Source organism: Myripristis murdjan, chromosome 4 (genome assembly GCF_902150065.1).
Source record: "Myripristis murdjan chromosome 4, fMyrMur1.1, whole genome shotgun sequence".
In the NCBI taxonomy this organism is placed as follows: Eukaryota; Metazoa; Chordata; class Actinopteri; order Holocentriformes; family Holocentridae; genus Myripristis; species Myripristis murdjan.
This window is the reverse complement of record NC_043983.1, coordinates 16,327,321-16,340,030: the sequence shown is the minus strand read 5'-3', so window position 1 is coordinate 16,340,030 and position 12,710 is coordinate 16,327,321. Positions and strand designations below refer to the sequence as shown.

At 42.8% G+C, this 12,710-nt stretch overlaps 1 protein-coding gene across 1 annotated transcript in view; it reads right to left on the bottom strand.

Moving 5' to 3' along the window:
* dab1a (DAB adaptor protein 1a) overlaps window positions 1-12,710 on the bottom strand; it is a 79,690-nt gene that overhangs the window by 22,358 nt on the left and 44,622 nt on the right. Inside the window, exons 3-4 of the mRNA XM_030049345.1 lie at window positions 9,404-9,543; window positions 5,779-5,877 (exon numbers count right to left, since the gene is read on the bottom strand). Of these exons, the coding sequence (XP_029905205.1) occupies window positions 5,779-5,877; window positions 9,404-9,543 (239 nt within the window). The remainder of the gene's footprint in view (window positions 1-5,778; window positions 5,878-9,403; window positions 9,544-12,710) is intronic.

Here is a 12,710-nt window from a genome sequence, read left to right as displayed (position 1 = left end):
ATGAAACAAGCAAATTTTCAAGTGAAAATTCACTTGAAACAAGTGAAAATTGTCTAAAAACAAGTTACTTCTGAGGTGATCATGTCTTATTTTAAGTGTAATAAGATATTTTGACTAGAAATAAGACAAATATTCTTGGTAAGATTTTGAGTTTTTGCAGTGCAGTGGCCGATTCACACGACAAACATCACATTCCATGTCACCACAAAAGAGCTGAAGTTACCCGTTTGAAAAGGAGCAGATTATGGAAATGAAGGGATGCACCTGGTCCCCTGCAGCCCCTCTGCTTCAGAGTTCAATAAGCTGTGCGATCTGAAGTGCCCTTTGTTGTACTGAGCTGTTATTTACATACTTGTTGCCTGTCATTCTTCTCTGACCTCTCATCAACGAGGCATGTTTTTTTCCCCCAAAACCTCTTCTGAATTCTTGTTTTTTATCGCACCATTCTGGGCAAATGTTAGACAGTGCAGCACGAGAAAATCCCACGAGGGTGGCCGTTGCTGAGCTGCTGGAAGAGGAGAGTCTGACACCGCCTATCACAACATGTTCAAAGTTGTTTAAATGCATGACTCGCTGTCGAGAGAAGTCCGTTGTTTGTGAAGACAGGAGGAGGGGTATCTAAAAGTCAATACTCGCTGTGCATCCTCTCTTTCTCTCTTGTACTGCTGCAAAACTAGTCCCTCTCTCACTTTTTCTCTCTCCCTCAGACACACACACAGAGTGTCAGTGTGTCTCTGAGGGCTGTGGGCAGCATGCCCTTCAGCAGTTGGTGGCCACTGAACCAAGATATTTCCCGTTAAGCTGGGGGTGGGGTGCGAGGACGAGAGGCAGGGAGATGCTCTCTCCCTCTCTCCTCCCAACTCTTCACAACTCCCTCCTGTGTGTGTGTGTGTTTGTGTGTGTTTGTGTGTGTGTGTGTGTGTGTGTGTAGGGGGGCTTTATCAGGAGGCCTGGGGAGGCTGTCCAACCTTTAGCCAGTAGGACAGGGCTGAGATTAGCAGTTAGCTTCGAGGTTTAATTAGTTCCTAGCAAGTGGTAGAGCTGCTGTGGTTACTCATGGAGTGCTTTCTCAGTCAGCTACTAACACAATATGTGCACGCACACACACACGCACACACACACACACACACACACACACACACACACGCACACACACACACACACACACACAGATGCTGGGGTGTGCCTATAAACAATTTTTTGATAATTAACTGTTTGATGTTGTGTTGGGACCGCAGTCCAGAGAGAGACAGAGAAAGAGAAAAAGAGTAAGAGAGAGAAAGAAGCAAGAAAGCGAGAAACAGATAGAGAAAGAGAAAGAGAAAGAGAAAGAGAGCGATAGTTGGTAAACAGCACACACAGAAGCAAAGGCTTTTGCTTACAGTTAGTAAAGGGTTCTGCTTATAGTTAGGACTTCAGAGAAAAGGACACAGGGGAACTTGTCAACAAGATATACACCACGCACAAGAGCCCCCCCACACAGTTATATCTAACAAGACAGAGAGAGAATGTATGGGAGCAGCAAACAGCAAATACACTAGCTGTACGCTTCTCTCTGTTGTTTGCATTGTTGAAGTTGCCTTTCTCTGTTTCTCTGCATGTGAACATTCAGTTTTAAAAGGCCCCCTCCTCTCCTTGCGTACAGTACTAAATACTTCATTCCAGATATGTAGCGATTCATTCACTGCAACAATGCATCAATCATGCACCCTATCAGTTCATCTGAATCACCCTGGATCAGTGCCTTGAAGTGATTCAGTCATCATTCTCAAAAAACAAAAAAGCAAACAACAACAACAAAAACAACAACAAAAAAACACAATCTAACAGACTACTATGACAATCTTGTGATTTTTCTGAAGAATAAATGATGTGTAAGTGATTATTTTGTCCGATTTTTTTCCACATTTCAGAGGATAAAGGACAGTTTTACATTTTTGCCCATGTTTATTTACAGAGTGAGTCAACATCAGCAGATAATGTCTGCGGAGCTGCTCTGTAGGGACTGAAACTTTCAGGCATGGTGGTGCTCTGACCACACCCAATCAAGTGCTTTCCTCTTGACACCCATTTAAAATACCTGCCAGGACATCACCGAGCGGGTGACTGAGAGCTACAACCCCTAGAAAGCAGCATGGCAGAAATTTACCACCACATGTGATTCTCTGTCTTTCTCTTAAATGGAAATAAAATTTAGACTAAATTTACTGAATCAAATGGACTCGAATTGTGTTTTATATACTGAAGTCGAACAGAAAAAGAGATATCATTCTTAAATCGAATTGCCAGCTATTGAATCGTGAGTCAAGACGAAGAGCTGTTGTGCCAAAGATTCACAACTTAAGTCGCTTCTATTGGCTGAACTGGGCTAATTTGATCTTTCTGATTTCATTTTCCCAGGAGGCAGAAGGCCAGCGAGCCCGGCCCTTCACGCTCGTGAGTTCTTGACCCGGCGTGATGCTGTGGCCCTGACGAGACCGATGGAGGGGGCTGGAGGAGGGAGGGAGGAGGGTAGAGTGCGTGCGTGTGTGTGTGTGTGTGTGTGTGTGTGTGTGTGTGTGTAATGAGTGAAGGCGCTGAGAGAGAGACAGACAGAGATAGAGAGAACATGCCGGCCTGCCCCCTGTGAGATTAATGTCTCCCCTCTTCTTCTCCTCCATCTCGAGCACCACCTCCTTCCATCCTCCATGACCTTCCCTCCTCCAAGAGAGAGGCCATCCATCCATCCGTTCATCCATACATCCATCCACCCATCTGGCTGACTGATGCACAGGAGGGGAATGAGACTGTCAAGATCCCTGAACCTCGGCAGAGTCATTCTCTCTCTCCTTCTCTCTCTCTCTCTCCCCCTCACCCCCTCCACCCATTAGGAGTGGTTGAAGGACTGATAGAAAGGACAGCATATCTTTATAGTTAATATTAATGTGTGGAGACAGAGGACAAGGTCTCCCTGTAGAGCTTTACTTTGACATATGCTCACTGATTCTCCACCTATCCCTCTAACTCTGTCTCTGTCTGTCTCCATCTCCTCCCTCCCACTCTCCCTCTATCTGTCTCCTCTGTTTTTCCCACCCTCCTTCTCTGTCATCTTCTTTCCGTTGCCCTCTTTCTGTCTGTTCTCCTCTTCACCTTCTCCCCGAGTCCCTCTCTTTATCCCCCTCATCCTTCTCACTCTCTTTCTCTCTCTCTCTCGGTCGAGAGAGGTTCAAACATCTGGCGGGGAAATAAGAAGAGAAATGAGGGTTATAAAAGGAGGAATGAAGGATTGGAGGGTGATGGATGCGTATTTGTGCAATATGGCTGCCATGTGGGAGGCCACTTGCCACTGTGTCCTGCCTGTCTAATACCCCCTACTTTTGAATTACAGCTGGGCACATACGCACGCAAACACACACACACACTCACAGTGTCAGTGGCATCCAGCTCTCATCGAAGTGTAAATCTAGAGGCTCACTGCGTCAGCCTCTAAAGCCAGGTGCAGAGCAGCGAGTCTCATACTGCACCCAAACCAGAGTAAAGATTCATACTCAGACTGACTGACAGCCAGACAGAAAGCCAGGGAACCAGACGGCTCACACTGCCTGCCACATCCTGTGTACAACAGCAGATGCTCGAGCTGTATTATGTTTTGAAATAAGACTGTTTTTATGTATACAAGCTGCCAACATGACAAATTAATATGGATGAAATGTCCTAGTAGGGTAACAAAGAGCCAAAGGAGCCAGAAAATAACCTTACTATAGATTAACACAGAGATATATGCAACAGTTTTTCTATTAAATCCACAGGATGGCAGGATGGTCTAGTGTTCGGTGAGGTTGTCCCCCAACTGCAGGGCCAATACTCCTGTCAAGTATCCTCGAGCAGGAGGGGATTAAGTTTCTTGCTCAAGGATACTTTGACAGGCATGACTGCATTGGGGATTGAACCTGGGCTTTACCTGTCAAAGTATCCTTGAGCGGAAAACATAACTCCTACCTGCTCAAGGATCCTCGAGCAAGAAACACGAGTCAAACCTGACCCTGCGCCCCAACAAGAGGACAAAAAGTGAACTGCGGATTGGGAGACTAAAGAACAGTTCCTCTATTTTTGAAGCCGGGCTGTACCTCTGGCTTCTCTGCCACGGTGTGCATTGGTAAATACAACTGAGCAATATAAACTGAGGCAAAAAATAAGTCTTTTTTGAATTTGTCTCTGTGTATCTGACATGTACGTATTCAGCTCTGATTGGGTTGTACAGGAACCTTGTTTTGTAAGAACGTACGGACAAGCGATTCATTTGAGTTGTCGCACGTACACGTCACATGGTATATTCATTTGCATAAAGTTGCATATTTTACGTTGACGCCTTGCTCTGTGTGTGTTGCTGTTGTTGGTGTCATCTTGTATGGCTGGCTGACATTGGATATTGCTGAATTCCTGTTGCTTGTGTTGCTTTTGTAGTTCATAGTGTTAACACGCTATGTGATTACAAAGCACTACTAGTAAATGGGTCCTTTTGTTGCTTTCACGGACTGGGGGAAACAAAAGATTTGTGGACATTTATAGGTGTTTTTCAGCACTGCATGGAGGATGGCTCAATTCCCCTGGAGAATTCAACTTGAGGCCGATTTTTAGCAGTACATTTCTCAGTACTAATCCAATCAGCGAAATTATTGCATTGACTGATGGTAAATATGGTGGTTAATACAAAACCATGAAAGAGAAATTAAAAAATACAACCTAACGTAGAAATACCAACCTTGGCCTTTAATAAAGTAGGGCCTACACTACAATTATTCCTTCCTTGATGTTCTATGGTTGTTTAATCATAGCATGCACGCATCGCGCAGAGAGCAGGGAATCACCCTAGACAGGTCGGCAGCCATACAACCGCACACTCATTCATGCTCATGCTTGAAGACTCGCGTCTCTGGGACGTGGGAGAAAACCAGAAGACCTGGAGGAAGCCCAAGTGAACACAAGGAGAAAGCACAAAAATAAGACATATTCTACAACTGAACCTGGGTTTTTCATGCGGTGAAGGAACAGAACCAAGCAACACACTGCCCACATAAAGCATACGAAATATCAATTAGAGGTAAACACTGTGCACTCTTGGACATTTCTCTCTTGTGAAATCATGCTTCCTGCTAAAATGCAGGGGACGCCATGCATGTTTGTGATATGTGTGGTCTCCTGTCCAAAGGGCCTACCATCCTGGCACCAGGTGTGCCAGAATGCAGTGTGTAAATCTACATCCTAACAAACTCCTGTAAGTTTATCGCTGCTAGGATTTAGGCGACTCTGTTGATTTCAGCAAGACCAATGGCCACACAGAAAAACAGACAAAGAAAAACAAAGGTAAAGACAGACAGACAGACAGGCAGGCAGACAAACCGGCGAAGAATAATGGGAACAGACAGAGAGACAAAAAAAGAAGCGATGGAGCGATGAAAGCAGATGGACAGCAAAAGCCTGGATAGATCCAGTCGGTCAACCAGAAAACCAGCCATGTAAGATGGAAAATGCATAATCCTGGAGCATAATATAAAACCAGTGTTGTCCCTGTTTGCAGAGAGGCAGACAATGGGATAGCCATGTTCTCTCATCTACCGAGGCCTTGTTCTCAGCGTTTCAATTAGGGGCCCCCTGATTTCCCCAGGGGCTTCTCCCTCTCATGGAGATGCCTCATTAACAGAAAAAAACACACATACACACACATAGAGAAACAACACTGCACATAGGCACTCTCTCTCTATCACACACACACACATACAAATTCCCTCCAATGCTTACCCCTGACTTCTCATCGAAGATCTTGATCCCGCCAAACGAAACGGTCAGAAACACCTTCTGTTTGTGTTCCCCTTTAGACCGTGCTGCTGCAGCTATACCCTGAGGACGGGGAGACAAACAAACAGGCAGACACACAGAAAAACACTGTTAGAAACACAATAAGAACATATACATATGGTACTTGCTGACTCGCTTAACTGTAAATAAGTCCATTAAGACATTTTTACAGTAAGTCTACTGAGCATTTTCTTCTCGTCGTCTCTCTTATTTAAAAAAAAAATCTACCTAAAAACTTTCACTTGTAAAGGAAGGTAACACCTTATATGAATAGTCTAATGTTGATGCTCAGCCCTCAGGTGACAAAAAGTGGATATTTAACAAAGTGTCGCTGGCCTATATGGTGCATCTCTGCAGACAAGGTAAACCTGACCTTGACCTCAGCCTGACCCTAACCTGACCCCATGTTTGACATTAATCCAGACATTGAATATCAAAACTCAGCAGACAGTTTAGGCATATATTATTGCTTGATGGGAAGATGAGTATTGATATTCAATTAACCAATATTTTAGATATTTTAGTTATTCCTTCTAATTGCTTATGTAGATGACATGTAATCAGTGGTAAACATCAGGTTTTGTCATCAGTTCCTCTGAACTTCAGAGCAACAGTGTTTTTCTAGACCCACGATTTTGTATTCAACAATCATACAGGGAGAAACCCAACAGCGAAGAAGAAGAAGAGATACCAATAGTCTCAATAGCTCTCTCCACCCGCAGCTAAAAGGTAGCGTGAAGTTCGCTTGATATTGGATATTTGGTGGCTATTTCCGTATTGACTTTCAATAAGTGATTGCAGGACCAGGAAGACAAATGTTTTAACACATTCAAATTTCAACAGTACCGCTCTTCAACAGTTCCACAAGACAATATTGTCTCAAATATTTTAAAAAAGGGTTTGTTAATGTCTTTTCAGGCAATCAAATGTATGTATGAATGTCCTTTAACTAGAAAACAACTTGCCATCCACTATCAAGACAACTTTACTCCCATCACATATAATCCACAGGTGAATGCAATAAATTCAGGTGCATTCTTACAGGGCTTGAATTAGAATAGCACAGACTTTCCCCATTCAGATCAACATACCAGGATGGTCGGAGCAGCGGCCATTTTTTTGTATGTGTCGTTGCAATTGCAAAAAACTGTGGCTGCTGCACCGGTCCAGCTTACGTATAAACCAACTTGCCGCAAATCACTAGCTCGCTTAGGTGAGAGGTTTTGCATCAACGACTAAACAAGCGGTGAAAAATGAAGCATGGAGAAATGTTTTGTGCACCACATCTGTTACCTTGCTGCTGGAGGGGAACTGTAGGATTGTTGGACCTTTTTGTGGTAACTACTAATGTTGATTACCACTTTTAGCAAGCAGCCACAGCACAACATATCAGTTCTCAAGCGTGTGCACCACAGCTTACAACCATACTAGCATTTGTTGTCACCATAGCAACTAACCACAATCACCATTGTATTCTGTATCGGCCAAATGACCGTGGCACAACTGTTCAATGACCGTTTCTACAACATTCAAGTTCTGTGAAGTAACTGCTTGATTACACTGGACATCGTCAATGTGTGAAGCACTGAATGTATCACACACTGATGATTTACAGTATAACAGTATAAGAATGTCCGCCCCCAACCCCCTCACACACACACGCCAACAAGCGGAGGAGAGTCACAAAAAGAAAGAGGAAGATCAGAGAATTCGGAAAGGGGGAAGGAAAGGGAGGAGAAGTATGAAAGGAGAGGAGGAGAGATCAGAGAAAAAGAGCTGATGGATTTCCTGTCTGAATAAATGAGGAGGAGGGAAGCTGTTTGATCAATGAGCTGTCTATCCTCCCTTAATCCCTCTACACCTTGGCTGAATAGAGTTTTCACTACATGTAAGCAAAACATAAATGTATTTTTCAAAATTTCAATATCTCTTGCAGTTAACAAGTATTCTAAAAGTATAGAAATGCCACACGTTAATGAATATTTAACAATAACTTCAGTACATCATCCTTCAGTTTGTTAGTTTATTCAACAGGGGCCATGCACAACACAACCTTTGGGCCGGAGTTAGCTATATCGATAATTTACTCCTGCAGTCCCTGGGCAGGAAGATATTAAAACACGACAGTTCAATATAAACAATACAATACAAAAACAGTACAGCTGGCAAAATGGACAAACAGTACATTTGAAAAAGAAATAACTCAAAAAAAAAAAAAAAAAATTACATGCATTGCACATTCTAAAATTAAATCCAATTTATCACATGGATTCACTAATTATATTTCACAAAATCAGCAGGTTCAATGGTTTTCAAGGTTAGTTCACAGGATCCAGAGCGATGCTGGTTTTCATCATAGCAACCTGGGTTTGCTGGGAGAATGTAGTTAGCTGCAATTAAAGCTACAATAATCAAAATTGCCAAAGGACAATTTAAGTGAGGACATTCAGACTCAACTGACTAATGCATGGTTTGGGCATGTAATTTAGCAGGTGAGTCTACCTGGTTCTAATAGTGAGCAAAAAATGCTGATAAATTATGGGCTTATTCCACATTTTTTTCATCTGAACCTAAACGGTTCTCATTTTCTTGATTTCAATTATTGTAGCTTTTTACTTACTGATACCAGGAGTGTTCTGGATCCGGGGGACCACGGTTAATAAACTCTGAACTAGTTCATTAGAATGATACTTATGAATAAATAAATGATTTTGGCCCATGTTTTCACACTTTGCTTCTTCTCAGTCTTTATCTTTTCTCCTTTCTTCCTTCACTTCCTCCATTCCCAATTATCCTCTCCCTACACTGCCTATCTTCACACAACTGCCCCCACTGCCACCCTTTTCCTTTGGTTATATGCTTAAGAAAAAACAGAGAATATTGTATTCAGTTCCAACACAGTGATGCTGTGTTATGCAGAACATGTATATTTAAACTTCAAAATTTATAAAGTTGGAGAACTATTTATGGACTGACAAGCATGTTGACTATTGGCCAATGACTATTTTCAAAATTGTACAAGGGATTTAGGGGACATGGCACAAAGCTGCACTAAACATGTTTTTCTTATGTTTTCTTTTGAGCCTAAATCACAAAGTAGCTCCAGCAGGTTTGGGATTATGTCATTACCCCTAATTGAGACAAGCAAGTGTGTCCTGTTTGCCCCAATAAAATTCTACGGAAAATCTTTGCTATACATAAAGAGTGACAAAATGAAAACTTAGTGAAAAGTGAAGTACAAATCTTGCTTCTAGATAGCAGTGGGATCAATCACAAATCTTTACTTCTGCTTCCACCAGCCCCTGACAAGACAAAAATATGGTCCAAGAGTGTACAGTTTACTGACACGTGTTTCTGAGTTTTGAAATCCTCAAAATTCAAACACTTCCCTCTCACTGACACCAGGGCTGCCAACATGCAAAGACGTGTAGTGCAGCTTTGCCTGCCACATAAACAGAGCATGTAAATTTTCAATTATAGGAGGCGCTAATGAGGTTTCCACACATTAGCACACGAGAGAGAGAGAGAGAGGAAGAGAAAGAGAAAGAGAGAGAGACACTATCCTTACCTTGAGCTTCATCATTGAGTCCTGGCAGAGTTTGTCTCCGCGGGCAGCAGTGACCTCGTCCAGGCCGATGAGCTTGGCCTTGTAGCGGACACCATCGCCCTTAAAACGCCTGATGAGAGCTGCCTCGCTGCGATCCTGCCCTGGAGACACACACACGCAGAGGGAGGGGAGAAAAGGGAGAGAGTCAGGAGAGAGAGACTTAGTCTTTGGTGACCACAAGGTCAGCAGACATTTCTGCAGTCTACAGTGTGTCTTCCAAGTCAAGGACCTCCATCTCCCTCAGACCAGTGCTGTTACCTAGGGATCATCAATCACGCAGACCGCAAAAGGCTTCAACAGTAATCTTCGAAAAACAGCCATCATGCAGGTCAAAGAAACTCATGTTAACAACAACGTAGTGGGTGACACAATCAGAATTGCATTGACCTTACATTGACCATATGATACCCCCGGCCTGTGGTATCATATGAATGGCACCGGTCAATACAGTTAGACACATGAATCGATGAAGTTGAGTGGGATTAGAGATCAAACTGCGACTCCTGGAAAGACACCGGATAACCAATCCTCCTCTCTCCGTTCCTCCCGCCGCCCTCCCCGTCGCCATTCTCCTCTCGGACCATTCCTCTCACTAAATAATGGCGTGATATTTTGTTCTTATCTTGCCAGTCTCTCGCGGTCCTGCCTCTCTCCTCGCCCTGTATTGTGTGCGAGATTGTTGGCATTGTGTTCACGCGTCAGTGCGTGTCAGAGTCCGTGTGTGCGCGCTGACCTTGCTCTCTTGTCTAGGAAGCCTCTGTGTTATCTCCTGAAGTGAGTACAACGCTCCTCTTCACACACACAATACAGAGAGCGGATAGAGAGAGAATGACCACTCATCAGGCTAACTCTCTCACTTCCTCTTTTGTGCCTCCCTCCCTCCCATTCGCCTTGGCTGTCTATCTCTGACCTGCGGTGCCAACACAAGAGCGAAACTGTTAATCACCAAAAATTGCACATGAGCTGCCGACTCCCGTGTCTGTGTGCACGCGCACTGCGTCTGTGCGCATTATGTTTCCGTGTGCGTGAGTGAATGACTGCGAGAGCGATAGCGAGAGGGAGAGGCATAATGATAATGCAGCATATTCAGATAATATATTGAGGCATTAGTTCTGTACTCTATAACGGCGTGACTCTTGGAAGGTCATACTCGGAGTGATGAAGAGGTCCCACTCCTCCTCTCCTCATTCTCTCACACTCCGTCCATTCACAGAAAGCCCCTACAGCATCGCACTGCACTGGAAATGAACCCTGGAACCACGGACGAGAGCATCATCTTATATGGCGCTATTGAATCATCTTTGTCCAATACTAATCTCCCACCTCCCTCCACCACACACACACACACACACACACACACAAATGCATTTTAAATGCTTTATTTTTATCCAGGGGGTAAAAATAAAGGTTGAGCTGTTTAAGGACATTTACGGAAGCATAAACCCTTATAATCTGAGACTGAACAATTTTCCTGGTTGTTTGGCCCTTACGTCGCCCTGCTTCTATTGGGAAGCCTGTAAAAAAAAAAAAAAAAATCACAGAGTAACATGGAGCAGGACAACTGACTCAAAAACCCCTCATATGTACAGCTACCAACTAAAAACTGGAACTTAGGCTCCTGTTCACATCAGAGCTAAAAAGAAACGGTTCAAATTTTCAAACCTACAGAACTTCATTTTAAATTAAAGTGGAGACCCCAGATTTCCAAAGGCACCACACATGTACTATTGAATTACAGAGAAATGTGTATAAAATAATGCACAAGACATCCCAGTATTTTCTATTTGACGTAATGGCGCAGCCAGAAAACAACGGCATCTTGGGTTTAATATTTCACTTAATATACATGTGATGTAGCTTCAATGAAGTGTAGAAACTAGCAGATAGGTGTGATATTGTATATTGTAATGTGGGAAATATGTTTTTTCTAATTTTGAAGCTACTTAAGGAAATTTAAGGGAAAATCATCTCAGCATGAATCTTAATGAGAACAACAACAACAGTCCTGAGTCCTGCTGGAAGCACATAGCGACAGCCCAAGTTGACTGTAGTTACTATGCAAATGAATGTGGCTATGTGTGTGTGGATGTGAGCAACTTGACAACAGGTAGTTGATGTGCAGTGATGCAACTGCACAACATACCTGAACGCTTCACTGGAAACAGATGAGTAAGAAAGAACATTAAGTGGGTAATATTAGAGCTGACTGCAGATCAACTTGGTCATAACAAATCCTTTTTGGGTTTCTGGGAGGATGACAGCATCCACAAGAAGTTAGGGAGGAATAATGAAAACAAACAAACAACAACAAAAAAAAAAATATATTTGTATATCTATCTGAAAAATGTGGGTTGTTGGATTTGAAAGAACAGATTAACACTGCTGCATAAAGCCAGAAGCTCTAAAAGCCTCAATATATGTGCACAACAAATCCAGCAATATTTGTCAGTAGGACACATTCAATTCATGGAGCTGTGACATGGCCACACACTTGTATGTTTGACACATCGCACTGAGTGGATGGATCATTCGTCTGGCCTGTGTGTTTGCATAAAGTTCACTCAAATTCAACTTTATGCAAATTAATCTGTCTAGTGAAACGTGGTTGGCTTATGAAAGTATGGCCAAACTGTCAAAGTCGGCTTTGCACATTCAAGTCTGAGTCACGATTAGCAACAGCATTATGTATTTCTTGCAGAAACATCTGTGGCGAAACAACTTCTAGTGTACTGTTTAGGCAGAAAACAGTAAACCTCATGACTAAGTGGCCATTTTCTTCAACTTCCAACTTGGAAATGAAGAAGTGACCACCCTCTTGCTGTGTATCTGTCCAATCAGCTGCAGCTTTTTCATGGTGTGGATCTTGTTGTCAGGTGAAAGAATATGGAAGCTGACAGTAATCATGGTGCTAAAAATCACTAACAGTCCTAAAAATTACATTCCCATACAACTAACCTGCAAGTGTCAATTACATTTTGAGGGAAACATATTTTGTTTGTGATGTATCGCAAATTCGTTTCTAATCACACTATATAAAGAGTGACTAAGCGACTAAAGCTAACCACTACAAAGCTAATGTTTCCTAAACTTAAGCATGACCTTTTCCTAACCTTAACCATAAGCTTTTTCTGATCTTAACCAAGTAGTTTTGGTGGCTAAAGCTAACAAAAGTGGTTAAAACTAACGTTAGTTAACAACCCACTCTACGCCGACACATGCCACCCGACAAGATATACAAGAAGTGTTGATTAGAAATGTATTGTGATGC